This window comes from Papio anubis, chromosome 17 (genome assembly GCF_008728515.1).
Source record: "Papio anubis isolate 15944 chromosome 17, Panubis1.0, whole genome shotgun sequence".
Taxonomy (NCBI): Eukaryota; Metazoa; Chordata; class Mammalia; order Primates; family Cercopithecidae; genus Papio; species Papio anubis.
Window position 1 is genome coordinate 19,674,843 of NC_044992.1, and position 22,562 is coordinate 19,697,404.

General features: G+C 48.7%; 1 protein-coding gene across 10 annotated transcripts in view; it reads left to right on the forward strand.

Annotated features, from left to right (window-relative positions):
- The window catches only part of DHRS7B (dehydrogenase/reductase 7B), a 63,537-nt gene extending 41,318 nt beyond the window's left edge, over positions 1-22,219 (forward strand). For 4 of the 10 annotated variants that reach the window (XM_009189895.2, XM_009189897.2, XM_009189896.4 and 1 more), the window contains exons 2-7: positions 5,147-5,325; positions 10,458-10,567; positions 14,434-14,650; positions 15,211-15,303; positions 18,925-19,077; positions 21,139-22,219. In XM_009189895.2, coding sequence (XP_009188159.1) covers positions 5,147-5,325; positions 10,458-10,567; positions 14,434-14,650; positions 15,211-15,303; positions 18,925-19,077; positions 21,139-21,344 — 958 coding nt within the window. In that variant the 3' untranslated portion in view covers positions 21,345-22,219. The other 6 variants (XM_009189891.4, XR_002517848.2, XM_021928208.2 and 3 more) reach the window with 6 other exon arrangements.
- The last annotated feature ends 343 nt before the right edge of the window (positions 22,220-22,562 follow it).

Below are 22,562 nucleotides of genomic sequence, written 5' to 3' on the forward strand. Positions count from 1 at the left end.
GACTACAGGCGCCCGCCACCACGCCCGGCTAATTTTTTGTATTTTTAATAGAGACGAGGTTTCACCGTGTTTGCCAGGATGGTCTCGATCTCCTGACCTCGTGATCTGCCCGCCTCAGCCTTCCAAAGTGCTGGGATTACAAGCGTGAGCCACCACGCCCGGCCCTTTTGCACTCTTTTAACTTGGGTCTAGAGCTCATGGATCTGGCAAGGGATGAAAATACAAGCAGACAGCATTAATATGTGAGCCCCTGAGCTCTCTCCCTTCCTCACACCAGTTTGTGAGTCTCATCATCAGTGCGAGACCATGCTTCAGGTCTCTTGCCCAAGGACTAAGAGTGTGACTGTGAGTGTGCACATTCCATGTGTAGGTGGTGTCCTCTGATTCCAGATGCCGTGTGCACTATGGTTTCTATTTGAGGGGCTCTCACCTTCTTTTTCTGGCCACACTCTCTCTCCCCATGTCTCTGTCCTACTTTCCGCCATGGCTCACAGTAGTGCGGGACAGACACTGCCCCTTCTCTCTACAAGCTGATCTCCAAATGCTGAAAATCGTGAGCCAGATATTGTTTCCCAGTCCCTTTTTATACCATCAGTCTTGCCTTCTGAGTCCATGATCCGACTATCTATCTGAAACTAGCAGTTAATAAGGATTTTGGTATAAAATGCATGATTGATAAATATATTAAAGTTTGTACATACATATAAATCCTTCTTATATGCCATTTTCAAAGAAAACAGGCCTCCCTTTGACCTTGTTTTATGTAGATGTATTTCCTAATCTGGAAATGTGGCCAGCTAGAACACTGTTCCTTTCTTCCACTGTGAAGCTGTCCTTTTAGCTGGTAGAAAGGCCTAGACACCACGGCAAGGTGGTGGGGCTTTCCGTGGCTAGCTCTCATGGCCATCCCACTTCCAAAGACAAGCTAGGAAAGTGTTGGCGCAGCTGTCCCTAAGAGCCCCAAGCAGGCCCAGCTGTGTGGCCACATGCCCTGCAGAGTGGAAGAACAGTTAGGAGGGCTTTCAGAATTTGAAGAACTCTGGAAGGAGTCAGGATTATCAATATGAAAAACTTCATCCGGTCACGAAAGTTATGCTGGAATTGAAGCTGATTCTCAGATAAATGGCTCGCTCTGGGGTATCTTTTCCCACCATGGTCATTCTTTGTTAGCAGGGGAGAGTTGGCACTGGATTTTGTTTTTTGTTTGTTTTTGAGACAGGGACTCTGTCACCCAGACTGGAGTGCAGTGGTACAGTCTTGGCTCACTGCAGCCTCAACCTCCTAGGCTCAAGCAATCCTCCCACCTCAGCCTCCCAAGAAGGTGGGACTACAGACGTGTACTGCCATATCTGGTTAGTTCTTGTATGTTTTGCAGAGATGGGATTTCACCATGTTGCCCAGGCTGGTCTTGAATTCCCGGGCTCAAGCGATCCCCCTACCTCAGCCTCCCAAAGTGCTGGAATTACAGGCGCGAGGCACTGCGTTTGGCCTTGGCACTGGCTTTTAATTTGCTTTGCATTCTGATTCAATAGCAAACTACCAGACTGAATGCAGACGTGCGCTCTCCCCACAGAAAGCGGCCCGGGCCAAGGATGGATCCCATTCACCCGGCGCCATGTTTGCCTCAGGCAAAGTGGTCCCCAGGGCCAGGAGACCAAGGCTGGCCTATGATGTGTCAGGTGCTCAAGGAATCCCAGAAGTGTACAAGACGGTGTGTAGTTCTGTCTTTTCTTCATGTCATAGATTGCTGGCTTGAGTTTTAATTAGGTTGCATGAAAGTACAATTTGTTGGGAGCTTTAATCATCTTCCACTGGGGAGCCTTGCTGGGCTGGCTTATTTTCATCCTACTCCTCCCTGGGTGTGAAAACGGGGTTGAGGGACATTTTGGTACCTGTCTGCTCTCTCCTGCTTTGCTGGCCTTGATAACCACATTTTCTAACACAAAACTTGGGACACGAGAGCCTGGCTTCTGACTTCTGCCAATATTGTGGATGGAGCTTTTTCCTATTGGTTGATTTGATTAAACTGAAGGGTTGATGAAGATACAGAAGTTAAACAACATTGGACACTTAATACATTTAATGAGCTTCCTTTAATGAGCCAGGGGTCCCTTCAGACAGCCTTGGGAGCCTGATTGCTGGGAGGTGAGGTCCTGGTCCAGGAACTTTGAGGTAGTCGTGATCATGATGATGCTGGTGGCAGCTGTGTTCCCTCTGTGCACACAGATGAATTCATCCAACATTGTAATAAACCCAGGAGGGAGGTCCTCTCATAACTTCAGCTCAGAGGTGAGGACACTGAGGCCCAGGGCAGTGAGGCCTCTTTGCCAGGCTGCCAAGTGACTGGGCCAGGGTGTCACCCAAGCCAGGCTGGCTTGAGGGTTTATCCTCATGACCCCTGCACTGCCACTGTTGTGCTGCAGTTAAGTGTTTTTCAGGTGGCCTCTGGGTTTTGGGAAGCGACAGACTGCATACTTGGCTCTTGACCCCCATGACCTCAGTGGCGTTCTGCCTCAGCCCTAGGTCGTCGGTTTGAAATGGGGCGGACATCACAGGCTCCGGCCTCCAGGGGCCATGGCGGAGTGTTCAGAGGGGTTTCCACCCAACACGCCTAGTGGGGCTCCGGGTCCCAGCCCCAGAGGCTGAGGCCTACTATCCTTCCCTGAGCTGAGGCCCCTACCCCTTTTGTACTTCAAGCTCATCCTGGGCAGTGGCTGGGCCCCGGGCCATTCTGGACAAGGCAGGGTGGTCCTACCCTGAGACCTACCTGGTACAAAGACCTGTGATTGCAGTGGGAAAAAAGCTTTTACCAAATAGCCATCCAGCCGAGTTAACTCTTCCTAAGCCCCCATCCCTCAACTAGCTTATTATATGCAAGTTTTAAGCTATCCTTACCTCGAGCCTTCTCTTGCCTTTTGTCAATTGCTATAATTTTCTGGTAAAGCTATATCAACAAACTGGCAACCATTCCTGCCTCCCCACTGTCTATCCCTCCTTCCCCTGGGAAACCCTCCCACATTCCCTGTTTTCAGGATCTTGGTCCTGTGCAGGACTTCAGACAGCACCCACAGAACCCTGCAGTGGCACAGGCCTCGGTGCCTACCCTACACCTTTCCTGAGCACTTCTCAGATTCCAGACAAAGGGTCCTTGGGACCCAGCATAGCCTGCAGGCAAGAACACCTGGCCAGAGCTTCCTCTTGGGGCAGGGATGCTACCAGTAGTGCCTGGGTGAAGAGCTTGGTGCTTTAGATACCACTTTAATCCCCAGTTCATCCAGCAGAGGCTTGGCATAGTGTAGGGCAAGAGGGAGCTTTACCCATGCAGCAGATAGTAGCTGAGGTGTTTTCAGAAGTGGATTGAGTGGCGGTTGGTGGGAAACTGTCATTTTTACAGTCCGAGAATGTGGCTGTTTTTTTTTTTTTTTTTTTTTTTTTGAGATGGAGTCTGGCTCTGTCGACCAGGCTGGAGTGCAGTGGCCGGATCTCAGCTCACTGCAAGCTCCGCCTCCCGGCTTCACGCCATTCTCCTGCCTCAGCCTCCCTAGTAGCTGGGACCACAGGCGCCCGCCACCTCGCCCGGCTAATTTTTTGTATTTTTTAGTAGAGACGGGGTTTCACCGTGTTAGCCAGCATGGTCTCGATCTCCTGACCTCGTGATCCGCCCGTCTCGGCCTCCCAAAGTGCTGGGATTACAGGCTTGAGCCACCGCGCCCGGCCGAATGTGGCTGTTTTTTACGGTGGTTAAGAATTCAGGCATATCTGGAAAAGCAGGTGAAAAAGTAAATGCTAAACTAGTTGACTTGACAGTTCCAGTTGCAGTAGAATCCTCTTGTAGGGGGCGGTTTAGTAGAGATCAGGGCAGCCACCCTGAACTTGAACTTCAGGATCAAAGTGACTTGGTGCATAGATGGATGCGTGTTGGGAGTCCACAGTGTTCCTAGCCTCACTCTGGCATCCAGAGTTGATGTCCTCTTAGGAAAGGAAGCAGAATTTTTTTTTTTTTTTTTAATGTGTGGGCTTGAGATGAGATATTAAGTAGGTGAGTGAGGGTTTTACATCATTGCTCCAAGCTGGTGAATAATTTAGAGCTACAGGCTGGTTTGCCAGAACTCCCTTCTTGGATTCCAGCCTCTTCCTTCCTGAGAAGGATTCTGTGCTTGTAAACCACAGCCCTGGAGGTGGACTGTTGGGGGCCTTTTGTCTCATAGACGCTGGCTCGCTCATCCAGTGACCTTCCAGGGCATGGCTTCCCAGCGACAGCACATGGTGCTCACCACGGTCCTCACCAGCTCCTCCTCGGCCTTCCTTTCACCCTGTGTCCCCCTCTTATCTCCTGCTTTGGGCACAGGGGGACAGGTGAATGTGGAAGAATGGGGGAGGGTCAGGGGAAATAAGGGCAGGTGGGGAAAAACACACATTTCCCAAGAATCAGCTGCACACTGTTGCACAGACACTCGCACAGCCTGCGGATTTCACGGCTCACTGGGGAATGCTGGGCAGGAACATGCCACAGGCACAGCAGGGCAACACGCTCACCAGCCAGAGCCCACGCTGGTGCCTGGGGCAGGGCCCTGTACTGAATCCCCTTTGGGTGTCTGCGAGGCCTGTGGTCGGAAGTCCATCTGTGGCCCTCACTGTAACAATCTAGAAGCTGCTCCACCCAGAAACGTCCATCCTCTGAGTGTCTGCTCTGAAGAGGATAAGAATTGGTACGATTTCGTTTTTCCTTTCCTCAAAAAAACCCCTATCTAGTTTCACAAGTATTCAGGGAGTGAAAATGAAAACAGGCGTTACTTGAGGTAAGGCCAACACAGGTTTCCGAAGGAGAGGCAGCTGAGTACCGACACGCCACCTCTTCCTGTAACACTGTGGGTGACTACATCCTAGGCTGAATGGCATTCTCCGCTTGTTCCCTGAGGGGCAGCATGAGGCCTGTGGCTTTTCTGTCCGCTCATGTCAGTACTGAGTAAGAGGGAGAAAGTTCCACAATGCTCAGCAGTCAGCCGAGGGTGCAGGGCCTGGGTCAGTACTTTCTGGGGTCCACAGAGGGAGATCTAGGATTCGTATCCGATGAGAGGAAGAGCCTAGGAAAGTCCCCTGAGCTCTGCTACTTTGTCACTGGTGTGTTTGGTTTTGGTTCTCCCAGGAAGAATCTGCCAAAGGCGAGGGCCATGGACTTCATCACCTCCACAGCCATCCTGCCCCTGCTGTTCGGCTGCCTGGGCGTCTTCGGCCTCTTCCGGCTGCTGCAGTGGGTGCGCGGGAAGGCCTACCTGCGGAATGCTGTGGTGGTGATCACAGGCGCCACCTCAGGGCTGGGCAAAGGTGGGTGCTGGAGGCAGTGCTGCCGGGGGGTGGGGGGAAGTCAGCCAGCGATGGGGAGCGGCCCAGCTGCACAGGGACCACCAGCGCAAATGCCCAAAGCGGCGGCAGAGGTCCAGATGAGGGAAGTGGGCTGGATGGCACTGTCCTTGGTCCAAGTGGGAAAAGCAGGAGCCAAAGCACAGTGAGAAATGAGTCAGCGTCAGGGTGGGAGGCAAGCGCGAGAGAAGCAGCCCGGCCCCGGGGGTGGGGTGGGGTGGGATGGGATGGGATGCCTGCCCCTCACAGGGCAGCCCTGCTCAGCCCCAGCTGCTTGCTGAGGTAGGAATTTTATGTGAAATCTCCCAATTTCCAAAGACAGACAGCTAACTTAAAATGTGTTTTTACCTCTATGAGGACCAAATGAAACATGTCCTTTCCTAGATTCAGCCAGGACCTCCGGTTCACAGCTTTGGTGCATGCTTTCCCTTGCCTTCCCAGGCCAGGCCCCCAGCTGTCCCCTCAGCATGGTCTCGGCAAGGTCAAAGACAGGATAAATGGTGCCTCCGCTGTTCCAGGGTCTCCAGTCTAGGTCCATTCCAACCCAGTGAACACCATGAGCTTCTAAGTCTCAGGAATGGTGTACCAGGACCCTGGCCCGGAGTGCCAAAACCTGGGTTCCCCCTTCTCCCATTTCTGGAAGCCTCTGAGTTACAGGGCTCCGTTGTTTTCTTGCCACACATGTATATTGACTTAGCACGTTGCACATGCACACACCATACCATCTACCATCCACGCTCACGCTGAGTTCCATGGAAGAAGGCTGAGGAGTTCCCTGAATTGTGGTGACCCACCGCTGCTACGTCTTCTGGTTGGTGATAGCTCAGCTGGAGCTGATGGAGCGCCTGCTAAGTGGGAGGCTCTGGGTTAGGTTCTAGAACAAACAGATGAAAGACAGGGTCCCTTCCTTGAAGGAGGTCACAGTTGACTGCTGTAAGGAGAAAGGCAAGGACTTATCTCAGTATATTGCCATTGCAGTAACATATGCTCCCAAACCAGCCCGGTGGCGACAAGGCACGTGTATATGTGCTGGCTTGTGCTAAGCATTTTTACATGCATTATCTTACTGACTTCTCACAGCTAAGATTCAGAGAAAGAATGACTAGGACTTCCAGCCAGAAAGTACAAAACCAAGAGTCAAACCCACATCTCTCTGTCTCTAGAACTCAAGTCTCAAAGCTGCAGCAGGGGAGATGGCCGGGTAAAAGGAATAGGTGGGCTGGTAGACAGAACATTCCAGACAGGCCCGGAGGTGGGAGAAGCACAGTCCCGCAGGGACTTATAAACAGTTGGGTGTTGCATGAACACAGAGAAGCAGATGGGTCTTTGTGGTGGAAGTGGCTTGCAGTTGGCCAGGGGTGGCCTGGGAAGGCTTTAGGGAGTATGGATTCATTTATGCACCACTGTGGATGTTAGGTGAGGTCTCCAGGGGTAAATACCATGTCTGTCATTGGATAGCCAGACCTTTGCAGGGACAGCTGTCTGCAGGCCCTTTGCCATCGTCAGTCCTCTGACCTTACTCAGTTGCTATATATAGGGTGGTCAGCAGCCACTTCTCTTGAGCTCAAAGAGAAGCATTTTGTGAAAGTCCTTGAAGAGCATTTGAGGGCTGGCAGAGGTGGAGCTCTGGGTCGCAGGTGCTCCCATCTGTGGATGTTTGAGAAACAAGCTGTCATCTTCATTCTGCATCTCCTCTCCTGACACCAAGACTATGAAGGGAACAGAAAATGTCACGGAGGTCACCAGACCTGTCTGTGTATCATAAGATGTCAGGCCCTTCCTGGATTCCAGTCACTGCTTGTATTCTGCCCCATTTTACTTTTTGGGAACAGGAGTTCCTCCATCCAGATAAAGTAGAGCAGATTCTTAACCGGCCATGTCAAGTACAGCCACTGTTGATGCCACCAAGGACGTGCTGCTGTTGCCTTGCTTCTGTGAGGAGGCAGAGCTATGTTGTCCTCAGTGGCTCTGCCTGCCGTGTCAGCCACTCGGAAGGTTTGGAGTTATGCAATGAGTCTTCAGTTTTTCGTATTTCTCCTATCTTGTCTCTTGTTTTGTGTATTTAAGCCTCTTGAGCTTGTCCTTGTAGAATAGTGTGGGACCACTGACTAAAGGAACAGAACATTCTGGATATCTGCTTCCTCCAGCTTTAGCCACAGGGCTGTGCACAGCTCTCTTGATTTCCAGCTAGGCGTGCCAGCGGCACTGGACAGTCATCTGCAGCCCTTCACGTATGTACCTTGGAGCTGTTTTCCTTGGACCCTCCGACCTTCCAGTATCAGCTTTTCAATAAATGAAAATGGAATCCTTCCAATCTGTTGTTTTCATTTCTGTCACTCCCTACACAAACTTTCATTTCCTCTCTTTTTAGCTTTCTTTGCTCGGAAGCAAAACTCAAACAGAATTGAGGCAGTCAATTCCCCAAAGCAGTTTAGACTCCAGCGGGACTCCCACCTTTGCAGGGTTCTGTGTCTGCACCCTTTGGTGGCACCTCACAAATGTCCTATGTATTGGTCAGGACAAGACCAAATGGGGTGAAGCAGCCAGCAGGACCCAAGGTTCCTAGCCTTTGGGAATGATTTATAAACCGGATGAACAGTTCTAGCCTCAGGAATGCTGGCATCTGGCTTGGAGTGCAGCCACCACCCGCCTCATTCCTGTAGGGGCTTTGCTGCTCTGCTGAGAAGAGGACCAGGGCAGGCAGGGTTGGGGCGCTGGGACCAGGCCTCACTACCCACGGTGGGTGCTTTCTCTGGGCTTCCACCCTTTGTCGGGATGAGCCAAGGAACACACCAACCTCATCTCCATCAAAGAAGATGGTGTGTCTAGATTAAGTCTACTTAACACCTCTTTCCCAAAGACTGTCGGGTGTGTGGAGAGGCGCCTGGGGGGTGAGCAAATGCTGTGTAGGGAGCTGAACAAGAAGCTGTGGAGCACAGGGAGGCTTCATACCGTGAGACAGACATCAGGGAGCCTTCCCTCAGGCCTCTCAGGACCCCTGGTCCTGAAGGATGCTGGAGTTTCTTCTCCTCCCCTGTTTGGAACCCATCTAGCTTTAAGGAAATTGGACACTTCTCTAAGGGCAGGCCTGTTCAGACCAGTACACACCGCCTGCCCCTCTGACCTTTCCTTTCCAGCTGAGGAGGTGGCAGCCCTGATCCTCCAAGCCTGCAGCATTGGCCCCTCACCACATGGCTCCTAGAGATGGAACTAGCCTGCAAAGGCCATTCCTTTCCATGAACCAGGAGCTAGGGCACCACCTAATCACCTGGGCCTCTTAAGATTCCATCTAGAACCAAGTCAGTGGCTCACTGGTGTCAGGTCAGGGTCAGCCAGGGGCCAAGGTGTCCTGTGCAGATCTGCTGGTGAGCACTTGAGGGAGACGCCTCAGGTGGGGACAGGAGTTCGAGGCTGCGGTAAACTATCATTGTGCCACTGCACTCCAGCCTGAGCAACAGAGTAAGACCCTGTCTCTAAAAAAAAAAAAAAAAAAATTTTTTTTTAATAAATAGAAATACAAAAATGACAATTGACACTGCAGATGCTGTTTATCTAACACTGTGGTAAGAGATTCCTACCTTAACTCATTCAGTCTCACAGTCACACCCCCAGGGGCTGAATGAGTTAAGGCAGGTAATCTCTTACTACTGTGCTTGATAGATAAAAAGCGTCCTAAATAAGAGGAAAGTCAGAAACAAAGAAGTTCTAACCAGAGTTGGAAGTCTAGCTCAAGTCCATTCTCTTGGCTGCTGGGCTGTCCTGCTTTTCATAAGCTGTATGGACGTTTTCGGGGCACTGAACATTTATATAGGATATGTTGCAGGGGAGGGTAAGCAAGAAGCAACACCACCACCCTCTCTGCCTCCCCTCCTGCCATCACTCCGTTTCCTTTCTGACTCCCCACAGACTAGTCCCCCACCCCCAGTTCTGGTGGTTTACCCTCCTGTGTTCAGGGGATTTTTTTGTCAGGCTCTCCTGCTTAGCCACAGGAGAATTACCAGTGACCCTTGCTGGAACCCCCACTCAAGGCTGATCATGGCCTTCCCTGGGATTTGATCGGAGTTGGGAAGAGATAAGACAAAACCGTGCATGTGAGCTCTGGGGCCTGCCCACGTGTGGGAGCACCCGGGCAGCCAGCACTTGGGTCCTTCCTAGGTTTCGGCCATCCGGCTCTCCTCTCCATTCTTGAGCTTCCCCACAATCCCTCTGGCAAATTCTCTTTTTGCTTTGCCCCAGTGTGAGTTGAGTTTCTGTTTCTTGCCACCAAAAGGATATAGACCACGTGTCTGGCTAGCTTTGGACTGTCCCTGCTGTGGTCTTAGTTGAAGTCCTCACAGGTTGTCCCCTGAAATAGTGCAGCGGGCTTGGTGGAGTCTGCTTTCCTCCTGTGTCCCCACTCCCTCCCGCCCAGCAGGACTGAGCCTTTTCAAAGGCAGGCATCCTTAATAGTCCTGCGTGTGGCAGGTACTTGTGTGCACTGCCTTGACCCCTCCCCAGCCAGTGAGGCTATTAGACCCTCCACCTTCTGTCCCAGCTCCATCTGCCTGTGGCCCCTCAGGCACTCTGCTCCCTCTGCCTCAAGCACTCCCTCGGAAACAGCCCATCAGACCTGGGAAGGGCCTCGGTCCTCTGCCCCAGCTTTTCTCCAGGACTGTGTGAGTAGTTCCAGGAGAGCTGTGCCTGGGTAGTGCCACCACACAGCCTTGGCAGGGCACAGCACCATAATAGCTGGCCCTGACTGTCCTTGTCAATCAGGACAAGCCTCTGCCTGAGTGACCTTGCTGAGCTCCCTCAGCTGTGAAGATAGGTGATGCTCACAGCTGATCCAGGTGAACAGGAGTATCATGGGGCGTTCTGAGCATGATACTTAACACATCTGTCCACCTCGGCCTGCCTTTCTTTTTGCCCTGTGGATGTCTGTAGCACTGGGTGTGAGCCCTGCACTGGACCCTAGCTTCCAGCTCCATGCTGGACCACAAGCAGGGGCCAACACAGACATGTCAAGGGTGTGAAGCAGCAAACAGCAACACTGGGTGAATTTACACTGAACGGCGCTGGGGAAGAATGGCTGTCAGGGCTCTTTTCTCTTCCCTTAGAATGTGCAAAAGTCTTCTATGCTGCTGGTGCTAAGCTGGTGCTCTGTGGCCGGAATGGTGGGGCCCTCGAAGAGCTCATCAGAGAACTCACCGCTTCTCATGCCACCAAGGTGAGCCACGGGCATGCTTTCCATGGGGAAGGAGTACAGGCCCTCTTCTGTAGGCACTGAGGAGATAGAGGCCCACTCCTGGACTGCTGAGTTACAGGACATCCATGTGTCACACTGTCCCAGGGAAGGCAGCAGGTCTCCATAGCGAATCGGGCCCGCCGCATGGGGAGGGAGAACTGTCCGGTGGTTTACATCCCGATGCCCCTACTGGCTAGCACTATGAGTTTAGAAAGTTCTCTTTTCTCCCTTCCCTTTTACCTGGCTAAGCTCTACTCATTGGGTGGGAGTAGGAGATGGTGATAACTTTAAAAGGTTTTTTTGGAGACAGAGTCTCGCTCTGTCACCCAGGCTGGAGTGCAATGTCCCAATCTCAGCTCACTGCAATCTCCGCCCCCTGGGTTCAAGTGATTCTCCTGCCTCAGCCTCCCAAATAGCTGGGACTACAGGCGTGCACCACCACACCCAGCTGATTTTTGTGTATTTAGTAGAGATGGGGTTTCACCATGTTGGCCAGGATGGTCTCAATCTCTTGACCTCATAATCCGCCTGCCTCACCCTCCCACAGTGCTGAGATTGCAGGCATGGGCCACCGTGCCCAGCCAAGTTTTATAGTTTTAAATCTTACATTTAGGTGACTGATCCATTTGAGTTAATTTTTATAAATGGTATTAGGTAAGAGTCCAGTTTCATTCTTTTGCATGTGGTTATCTACTTTTCCCAGCACCATTTGTTGAAGACCGTCTTTCCTCATTGAATGGCCATCCTTACAAAAATCAATTGATTACATATTTGAAGTGTATATTTCTCGGTTCCTTGTTCTATTCAGTCAGTCTATATGTCTGTCTTATGTCATACCATACGGGTTTGTCTCCCCCTTAGGGGGAGGGATGGAGCATGAGGGTAGGAAGGGGGAGGCAAGGGGGAGGAGGAGGGGAAGGACCCATACTGTTTTAATTGCTGTAGCTTTGTACAACTTTTGGAGTGAGGAAGTGTGAGTCCTCCAGCTGTCCTTTTTCAGGAGTGTTTTGGCTATTCAGGGCCCATTGTCATCCCATATGAATTTTAGGATTATTTTTTTCTATTTCTGCAAAAACTGCCAGTGGGATTTTGACAGGAATAACATCAAGTCTATTGATCACTTTGGGTAGTACTGTCACATTAACAACACGGTCTTCCAATCCATGAATGTAGGATGTCTTTCTGTGAACTTATGTCTTCTTTAATTTCTGTCAGCAGTGTTTTACAGTCTTCAGTGTACAGTCTTTCACCTCCTTAGATTATTGCCAAGTGTTTATCTTAGTCTGTTTTATGTTGCTGTAACAATAGCAGAGACTGGGTGGTTTTTATTTTTATTTTATTATTATTTTTAGAGACATAGTCTTGCTCTGTCATCTAGGCTAGAGTTCACGAGTGCAATCATGGCTCACTGCAGCCTGAAAATCCCAGACTCAAGCAGTCCTCTGCCTCAGCCTCCTGAGTAGCTGGGACTACAGGCACATGCCACTGTACAGGGTTAATTTTTTCATTTTTTGTAGGGACAGGGTCCTGCTATGTTACCCAGGCTGGTCTCGAACTCCAGGCCTCCTCAACTGATCTGCCCACTTTGCCCTCCCAAAGTGCCAGGATTATAGGCGTGAGCCACTGCGCCTAGCCAGGCTGAGTAATTTTTAAAGAAATCTAGTTTTCAAAGTCTGGAGGCAGAGAAATCCAAGTTTGAGGAGCCAGCATCTGGCAAGGGTCTGGTGTCTGGCAGGGGCCTTCTTGCCATGTCATAACATGTAGGAAGGCATCACGTGGGCGAGAAAGAGGGAAAAGGGCTGAATTTATCCTTTGAGAAGGAAGCTCCCACAATAACAGGATTAATCCATTCATGAAGTTCCCAGCTCTCAACACTGTTGCATTGGGGATTAAGTTTCTAACACACGGGTTTTGGGAGACACATTCAAACCATAGCATATTTAATTTTTTAAACTGCTATTGTAAATAGAATTGCTTTCCTGATTCCCTTTTCAGATTATTCATTGTTTGTATATAGAAACACAGCTGATTTTTGGATGTTGCTCTTGTACCTTGCCACTTTGCTCGATTTGTTAATTAACTCTTACTAGCTTTTTGTGGATGTATTGGAATTTCCTGTATATAGAATCATGCCATCTGCAAACAGAGATAGTTTTACTTTTTCCTTTCCAAATTGGGTCATTTTTTCTTGTCTAATTGTTCTGGTTAGCACTTCCAGTACGGTGTTGAGTAGCCGTTGCGAAAGCAGGCATCCTATCTTGTTCCTGATCTTAGAGGAAGGCTTTCCATTTTTTTCCACAGAGTATGTTATCCGTGGGTTTTTCACAAACACCCTGTGCTGTGTTGAGGAATTTCTGGTCTATTCCTAGTTTATTGAGTATGTTTACCATGAAAGGGTGTTAAATTTTGTCAGATCCCTTCTCTGCATCAATTGAGATGATCAAGTGGGTTTTTTTTTTCTTCATTCTATTAATGTGGTATAACATTCAATTTTCTTTTTTTTCTTTCTTTTTTTGAGAAGGAGTTTTTGCTCTTATTGCCCAGGCTGGAGTGCAGTGGCACGATCTCAGCTCACCACAACCTCCGCCTCCCAGGTTCAAGTGATTCTCCTGCCTCAGCCTCCCGAGTAGCTGGGATTGCAGGCGTATGCCTCCATGCCCAGCTAATTTTGTATTTTTAGTAGAGACGGGGTTTCTCTATGTTGGTCAGGCTGGTCTCGAACTCCCGACCTTAGGTGATCCACCCACCTCGGCCTCCCAAAGTGCTAGGATTATAGGCATGAGCCACCGCCCCCGGCCAATTTTCTTTTCTTTAATTTAGAGAGACAGGGTCTTGCCATGTTGCCCAGGCTGGCCTCGAACTCCTGGGCTCAAGTGAGCCTCCCTTCTCAGCCACCCAAAGTGCTGGGGATTACAGGGATGAGCCACCGTACCTGGCCATGATTGATTTTCTTACGGTGAACCAACCTTGGTTGAATTCCTAGGATAAATCCCACTTGGTCGTGGTGAATAATCCTTTTAATATGCTGTTAAATTCAATTTGCTGGTATTTTGTTGAAGATTTTTGCATCTATATTCATAAGAGATATTGCTCTATAATTTTCTTGTGATATCTTTAATCTGGCTTTAGTATCAAAGTAATGTTGGCCTCAGACTGAATTAGGAAGTGTTTTCTCCTGTTCAGTTTTCTAGAAGAGTACGAGAAGAACTGGTGTTAATTCTCCTTTAAATGTTTGGCAGAATTCACCAGTGAAGCCATCCAGTCCAGGACTTTTCTTTGTTGGGAGGTTTTGATTGCTGATCCAGTTTTTTTTATCTGTTATAAGTCTCCTGAAATTTTTTTATTTCTTTTTGAGTCAGTTTAGGTCATTTGTTTTTTTAAGGAATTTATCCATTTATTCTAGTTTTTCTAACTTGTTGGCAAATAATTGTTCATAATATTCTTTTATATCATTTTTCATAATCTTTATAATCTTTTTTATCATCTGTTATCATTTCTATAAAGTTGGTGGTCCCACTTTCATTTCTGATTTTAGTTATTTGTGTCTTCTGATTTTTCCTTGTCAGTCTAGTTAATGCTTTCTCAACTTCGTTGATCTTTTCAAAGAACCAACTTTTGGTTTCATTGATTTTTATTGTTTTTCTGTATTCTGTTTGTTTGTCTCTGTTCTAATCTTTACTATAATATTTCCTTCCTCTGCTGGTTTTGGGTTTAGTTTGCTATTCTTTTTCTACTTCCTTAAAGTATAAAGTTATGTTATTGTTTTGAGCCTAAGTGATCTGTGGGACACATAGCTCAGATGGCCTGCCACTCAGAAAGTGAATTTGGTGTCTGTTGTATTTGACCAGGTGCAGACACACAAGCCTTACTTGGTGACCTTCGACCTCACAGACCCTGGGGCCGTAGTTGCAGCAGCAGCTGAGATCCTGCAGTGCTTTGGCTATGTGGACATACTTGTCAACAATGCTGGGATCAGCTACCGTGGTACCATCATGGACACCACAGTGGATGTGGACAAGAGGGTCATGGAGACAAACTACTTTGGCCCAGTTGCTCTAACGAAAGGTAACAGTCTTGAGAAAAGAGCAGTGATAAGTGATATGTTGGCATTCTTTTTACCTCACTCGGATCCTTTCCAGCTAACCGTTCCCTATCTCCATCCTCTCTATTGCCCTGGAGTGGGTGTTAGGTGTTATTGTCACAGTTTGGGTATTTGCTTTATAGCTTCCAATCAAGATGTTCTCTTTAGTGACGGCCACATTTGTGCAGCATTACCTACATGTCTTTTTCATGGTGTCTGCAAACCCCTACACGGTGGGGATATTTTTATGTCCCACCACGGATTTCAGTCCGGGGGAGAGGCTCCAGCAGGAAAAGGGAACTGAGCTAACCATTCGCAGTGACCTCCGTCCCTGTTTCCTTGCCTCTCTCCTCTCTCCTGCCAGCCTGCTGGCACTCTGCTGGGCATAGGAGGCTAGGAGTTCCAACATAGTCCTCCACCCTAAGGGGTTCTCACCGTTCTCCCTTACTCTGACTAAATACCAAAAGCACGGTCGCCTTCCATCAGCATCACAGGCAATGACTGGAAGCAGGGCGCTCGTCTAAGCCTCTGCCTCTGTCCTCAGCACTCCTGCCCTCCATGATCAAGAGGAGGCAAGGCCACATTGTCGCCATCAGCAGCATCCAGGGCAAGATCAGCATTCCTTTTCGATCAGCATGTGAGTACTGCTCTCTCCCACAAAATGCTCTGCTTTATGGTGTTTTTCCTGATTAGAAAAGTACCACATTTACTATCTAGAATGTAGACACTGTAGAAATAAACTATCCAGAATGCAAAGGCACTTTAGAATGTGTTCTCCGGAGCCACATGTCTGGGATCAAATCCCAACTCTCTACTTTTTGTCCCCTGTGTGACCTTGGGCAAGTATCCCCACTTCTCTGTGCCCTGCCCTCAAGTGTAAATGGAGACAGCCTCAGTCTTAGCCCAGAGGACTGCTGTGAGCACAGTGCTTGGAGCTGCACCAGGCACTAAGCACTAGGCATGTGCTAGCCACTCCTACTGTTACGATTATTAGCTTGTCCCACAGATATAACCATGCCATCACTTTGCGGCATATGCCTCCACAATTTTTCTTACATGTAATTCAAACATGCAAAAATAGGATGGCATTATTCATATTGCTTTGTAGCTTGTTAATCCCACTTAACAATGTATCTTTCTACATCAGCATGTATGGATTTACCTCATCCTTTCAATATAGTAATCCACTGAATGCATGTGACATAATTGATTTAGCCATTTTCCTGGACACTTGAGGATTTTTTTTTCCCCCGGTCTTTGACCATTAGCAGCAGTGTGCTATGTAGAACCTTCTCAAATATTTATATCTTGGGGCACTCAATGGGAGGGTTTCAATAAAAAGGGTTGTAAGGTAATTTCACAAACTGTCCTTTCTTTGCATCACCTCCTGAAAGGAAATACTGCCTTATCTCCTCTCAGCCACCCAAAGGCTAGACCCAGCCACAGCCTGGTCAGCAAAGGCAGGGAAATCTGAGCTGCTGCAGCACTTTGCAAGGGCAGCCACAAACATCCAGGTCCATGACACTATATAGCCACCTGTGAACTGGGAGTGTAACATAATTTATTCTTTCTTCCAAGATCTGGATCCCAGCTGTACCTTTTGGCTCTGGTATACAACCAGAAATTTCTGGTTGTATTTTCTTGGACACATTACTTAACTATTCTGATCCTGTTTCCTTACATATTAGTGAGATTTACAATCATCATACATGCTTGTACATACATGCTTTCCCTGTTTATTAATATTCTCTTTCAACTTTGGATAGGACACCATCTAAGGCTTCTCAAATGGTGCAGGAAAAAAAATAGTATATATAGAATCATAACTAATAAAGCAAACGAGTTAAAATGTTAAGAATGGGTAAATCAGGGTAAAGGGTTTGTTTGTTTTGTTTTGTTTTGTTTTTGAGACAGAGTTTCACTCTTGTTGCCCAGGCTGGAATGCAGTGGTGCAATCTCGGCTCACTGCAACCTCCGCCTCCCGGGTTCAAGTGATTCTCCTGCCTCAGCCTCCTGAGCAGCTGGGATTACAGGCACGTGCCACCACACCTGGCTAGCTTTTGTATTATTGGTAGAGACAGGGTTTCACGTGTTGGCCAGGCTGATCTCAAACTCCTGACCTCAAGTGATCCGCCCACCTCAGCCTCCCAAAGTGCTGGGATTACAGACGTGAGCCACTGCGCCCAGCTGGAGTCCTTTATACTAAATTATTTTCAAGTTTTACTTTGATTTATAATAATACCACTGATTTTTGTTGTCTGTTTGGCCTGCTGACTGCAGTAAGGCGTACAATGATTGGTCTCCATATTCAGCTTTATAATGACCAGGCTGAATATGGAGTGCCTCTTGGGCAAGTTGGTTAACCCAGATAAGTAGCAGCCTTCTCACCTATAAAATGGGGAGAACGGCATTCTCTCTCTCACGCGGCTACAGTGAAGACCAAGTCACATGATCCACGCAGTGTGCTTAGTACTGGGCCGCACACTGGCAGGGTAAGTGATGTGGACAGTGGCGAGGTCAGCACAGCCTGGCTGAGAACTCACAGCCTGAGAGCTCTGGGGAGAACCAGCTGTCAGAGTGTAGCCTTCTATTTTGGGGACTTACAGGATAACCCACTCTTCCCTGTCCCCAAGCCTGGGCTGTACTCTTGGAATCATGGCTGATGGGGGCAGTCTTCTCCATCCACCCACAGCCAATCCATCCAGCCCCCAGCAACTGTGCCCCAAACCAACGGAGCAGGCCCAGCAAGGCACTGCAGCAAGCTCAGACGCTACTGAACTGCCTCATGTGACTTGCTGCGACACTTCCTTGCTTTCTCCCTTCCTGTTTCCTTAGCTGACGGATGCCCCTTCTTTCCTAAGGCTAAAACATTTACAATTCTGAATTGGAGGAAACTGATTTACTGTGGAGATGCTGGTATGTTTCCCAGGAATGTCATTATAGGGTCACTGTGTTCCCATTCAGAGCACCTTTTACTGAGTTGTGAAGCCCTTGCTCGAGGGCAGACACAGCTGTTTCTTGCAGGTGGAGTAAGCTCTGTAGCTCTTCTAGATGAAAAGCCACTGCCTGGATATTTGTCAAAATGAGATACATAAGAAGGCAGGCCTGAATTTTTTACACCCATGAAGGCCCACTGATGGGGCCAGTTCTGTCACCTGGTAACTCACTGGGGAGGACTAGGCAGCCAGAGCTACATGGCAGGTCTGCGGGGCCAGCATGGGAGATGTCCGGCCTGCCACCAGGTGAAGAAAGCTACTTTCAGGAACAGTAGAATAGGTAAGAGTTCATTTCTGTATTAAAAGATGTGTATATATATATATTTTATGTAAAATGTGTAAAATCACATGGCCATACGTAGGATATATTAGAAAAATAAATCACTGGGCATGGCTGCTTACTCCTATAATCCCATCGCTCTGGGAGGGTGAGGTGGGAGGATTGCTTGAGGCCAGGAGGTCGAGGCTGCAAAGAGCTATAATCCTATGATCACAGCTCTTCTCCAGCCTGGGTGACAGAGAAGATGTCTTCTCTAAAAACGCAAAACAGAATTAAACAAAAATCCTGGGAAACTGTTAGCACTGATTATCTCTAGGATTGGAATTTGGAAGACAGGAGGACTTTCTTTCTTTCTTTCTTTCTTTCTTTTTTTTTTACTTTCTGCCCTTTTATATACCATTTGAATGTTTTACCCAGTAGGCATTCAGTTTTGGTTTTTTTTTTTAACTTTTAACTTGGAATAACTTCAGACTTAAAGTTGCAGGAACAGCACAAATCACTCCCATGCACGCTTCATGCAGATTCCCTAATAACCTTTTTACCTTATTTCCTTTATCATATTCCCTGTGTATATGCATATATACCATTTATAATATATAGAAAACTATATGTATATATAGCTTATAATTTTTTTCCTGAACCATTTGAAAGGAAACTGGAGACATGATGCTCGTTTACTCCTATTTCAGTGTGTTTCCTAAGAACAAGGGCACAGTACCCTTCTCAAAGTCAGGAAATGAACATTGTTATAATACTGTAATCTTAAATTATAAAACCAGGTTTTAAAGCTGCAGTCCCAGCTGAGGCAGGAGGATCACATGAGCTCAGGAGTTGGAGTCCAGCCTAGGCAACATAGCAAGACCTGATCACAAGTAAAACCAGGTTTTGAGAACAGAGAGCGTGAATGGTGGTGAATAGTTGGGTACCAGGCCATGCCCACCCCGGCGCACTCACTCCCCTGCCTCTCCGTCCACACGTGTAGACGCAGCCTCCAAACATGCAACCCAGGCTTTCTTTGACTGTCTGCGCGCCGAAATGGAACAGTATGAAATTGAGGTGACCGTCATCAGCCCCGGCTACATCCACACCAACCTCTCTGTCAATGCCATCACTGCGGATGGATCTAGGTATGGAGGTGAGGCCCGGTTTCTCTTTTCTCCTATGAAAATCTGTCGGTCAGCCACAGTGAGACATGCGGTTCTTACATCAGGGATTCTTTGGTCATTTTCATTTGGAATAGAACTTCTAAAGTGAAAAAACTGAGGCGTTGGTTCTAGATATGGACTATTGAATAATCTTCGTTTACCCCACCATGGCCTACCCTTAGTGTGAACGTCACCATTGCAGCGTTCAGAACAGGACCTCTGTGGACAGGACTCAAGGGCTAAAAGGAAGTTGCCAAGCTGGGATGCCACCAGACTCCCAACTAACCCGTTCGCAGATCCCGAGTCCACGGAGTATTATCAGCATCGGGATTGAGTGAACTGACCTCATGGCAAGTGTAGGGTGTTTGATGGTCTGTCTCTGTCCCGTAGGCTTGAGAAATGACTGATTCCGGGCCAGTCTTCAGGGTGAGGCCGAGTGCAGCAGTCTCAGCACCTTCATCTTGTCTCATTTGGAGACAGTGCAGAGCTGACCTGCAGTCACCGCTCGTGGGCAGAGCAGCCGGCCCCAGCATGCAGGCTCAGGCCAAGCAGAGACCAGTGTGCCCGTGATCACTGGAGCCCTTGGAGCTGGGGCTGCCTCCCCTTGCTTGGAACAGGGCCTGCTCACCCCTCCAGTGCTGTCCTGCCATGTCCTCCTCCCTGAAGTGATCTCCTGGGGTTTGTGCTGTGATGTCTGCCAGGGGCCTCATGGTCCTGCACCCAGCCTAGCCAGGCCTGAACCAAGACTGCCCATGTCCTGGCAGAGCTGCGCTCACACAGCGAGTCCTGTTTTCCCACAGTAGACACTATACAGAGGCATGGGGCTTCATACAGCTTTACACCTGTTTAAACCTAGAAGACGCCACTTAAAAAATTCTCTCTGTGGCATTTCAAAATAAGCTGTAATCCAAAACTTCCTACTTTTCTGCATTAACAAAAACACCATGAGAACAGACATTGGTGAGGGAGCTCAGGCAAGCTGGACAACTTAGTAGTGGTTTCCTGTGGCTAGGCACTGTGGCCCACACCTGTAATCTCAACACTTTGGGAGGTCAAGTCAGGAGGATCACTTCAGCCTAGGAGTTTGAGACCAGTCTGGGCAATAGTGCGAGACCTTGCCTCCACAAAAAATATGAAAATTAGCCAACCATGGTGGCACCGCCTGTAGTCCAGCTACTCAGGAGGCTGAGTCAGGCAGGAGGATTGCTCGAGTCCAGGAGGTCGAGGCTGCAGTAAGCCATGATTGTGCCACTGCACTCCAGCCTGGGCAACAGAGCGAAACCCTGTCTCAGAAAAAAAAAAAAAAGTGGTTTCACATGGTCTGTGCTAGTGGCCGCTCCTGTGTGCCTGCCAGCTGGTCCTACTTTGCTGGCAAAATTGTCAAATTACTAGGGTAGAAGGAACATCAGTTGCTGTTAACCTAACACCTCCTTCTAATCTCTTCCAGCTGTCCCTTCTAACACCTAAAACAAACTAAGGATTTCTTCCTGTTTCTCATCCAGTTAGTACTTGACATCGAGAACAGGGACATGTGTCTGCTCCTGACTCAGTGAGCTTGTGCCTGTGGGCGTCAGTAGTCCCCAGCCACCTCTCTCTGGCCACCCTGAAGCCAGGCTACCCAAGACAAATGAGGTGGCACCACATCCCTTAGTCTTCAGCTGTTCTAACAGGCACACGTTTCCCAGGTCAGGAAGCTGCTTTTCAGATGCAGTGGGAGGGGCTCACTCTGTGCCTCTGCTGTGGACCACCAGGCAGACAGACTCACTTTGGTTCCAAGCCCTAGCTGGGATCCTCAGTCTACCTTGTTTCCACATCCCACCCCGCTCTCGCTTCCCCCACTGACCCACATCCAGCTGCAAAATGGTTCCTCCTTTCCTGGGAGCATGGAATCCTCAGGGGTGGTGGCACACCACCGGCTTCCTGGCCCTGGGAAGAGCTTCGTGGTGGGAAAGGCAGCAGGCTGACCTGACGGCTCACATCAGCTCCACTCCTCAAGAGGGACCTCTGCTTCCAAGTTAGTTCATGTGTTTCTTTTGTTTTATTTATTTTAGTTATGGACACCACCACAGCCCAGGGCCGAAGCCCCGTGGAGGTGGCCCACGATGTTCTTGCTGCTGTGGGGAAGAAGAAGAAAGATGTGATCCTGGCTGACCTACTGCCTTCCTTGGCCATTTATCTTCGAACCCTGGCTCCCGGGCTCTTCTTCAGCCTCATGGCCTCCAGGGCCAGAAAAGAGCGGAAATCCAAGAACTGCTAGTACTCCGACCAGCCAGAGCCAGGGCAGAGAAGCAGCGCTCTTAGGCTTGGTTCCTCTACAAGGGACAGTTGTATTTGTTAAGACTTTAATGGCGATTTGTCTCACAAATGGGAAAGATTGAAGAAACACGTCTCACGCAGATCTGCTGGCAGAGGAAGAGAACCAAAAACGGCAGCAAGCTTCCTCCCAGGGTGAGGGGAGACACTTCCGGAGTAAACGTGGAGCTGGGGTTTAACCCTAAAACCAAGAAATAAACATCTCAAACAGTAAAGAGTGGTAGTCTTCAAGGACTAGAACCTTGTGTCCTTTGAATTCTGGCCCTGCCAGCTCCTCGAAATTGTTTCAACCTTGGAATCAGAGATGTGATGTCACCTGACCCAGCTGCTTTTGTATTTGACTTAAACCTCATTGTTTGGGCAGAAAGGCCACCTCCAGTACTCAAGGGAGAAAGCTGTAGTTTCCAGAATTCAGTAGTCACACCCATTTCCGGGCCCTGTGATATCTCATCCAACATAAAAAGCGGGCCAGTATGTAATGGCTTATTTGGCGTATCCCAAGGGATGGCTTTAGCACCTCATAGGAATTCCCATTTCTCTCTTAACTCTCACTGCATCCCTGTAGGATGCCAGGCACCACTCCAAGCAGAAGGTGACCTTACTAAAGAGAGAGCAGCCAAAAGGGAGAGGAGGATGCTACATGGCCCCGTGCATCCCTCTAGAAGTAAAACCATCAAATTGGCCAGCTGGGCAGATTCTACAGCAGCCCCTGGTCTGGTGGAAGTGAGCCTTGGTTAGCTGTGACGAGTTGGATCATAGCCAGAAAGAATGCCTGTTTCTGCCTTTCTGATTTAGTAAAAATACATGGTTGAGGCTCACTGAGTAGGTCAAGTTCATTTCTAGTGTTTAGGAAGAAACTTTTCCTGTTATTGAAACTGAAAATTGAAATGTAGGTCCACTGCAGACTTCCCCAAATTGGATTACAAATCTCCTATCATATCATACTGACATCTTGCATCATGTCCCAACTCTGGCCTTGTTGAGCCTATATTTTATGACCATTACATAACATTGGCAGCAACATTTTTTTTTTTTTTTTTTTTTTGAGACGGAGTCTCGCTCAGTCGCCCAGGCTGGAGTGCAGTGGCGCAATCTCGGCTCACTGCAACCTCCGCCTCCCGGGTTCAAGTGATTCTCCTGCCTTGGCCTCCCAAGTAGCTGG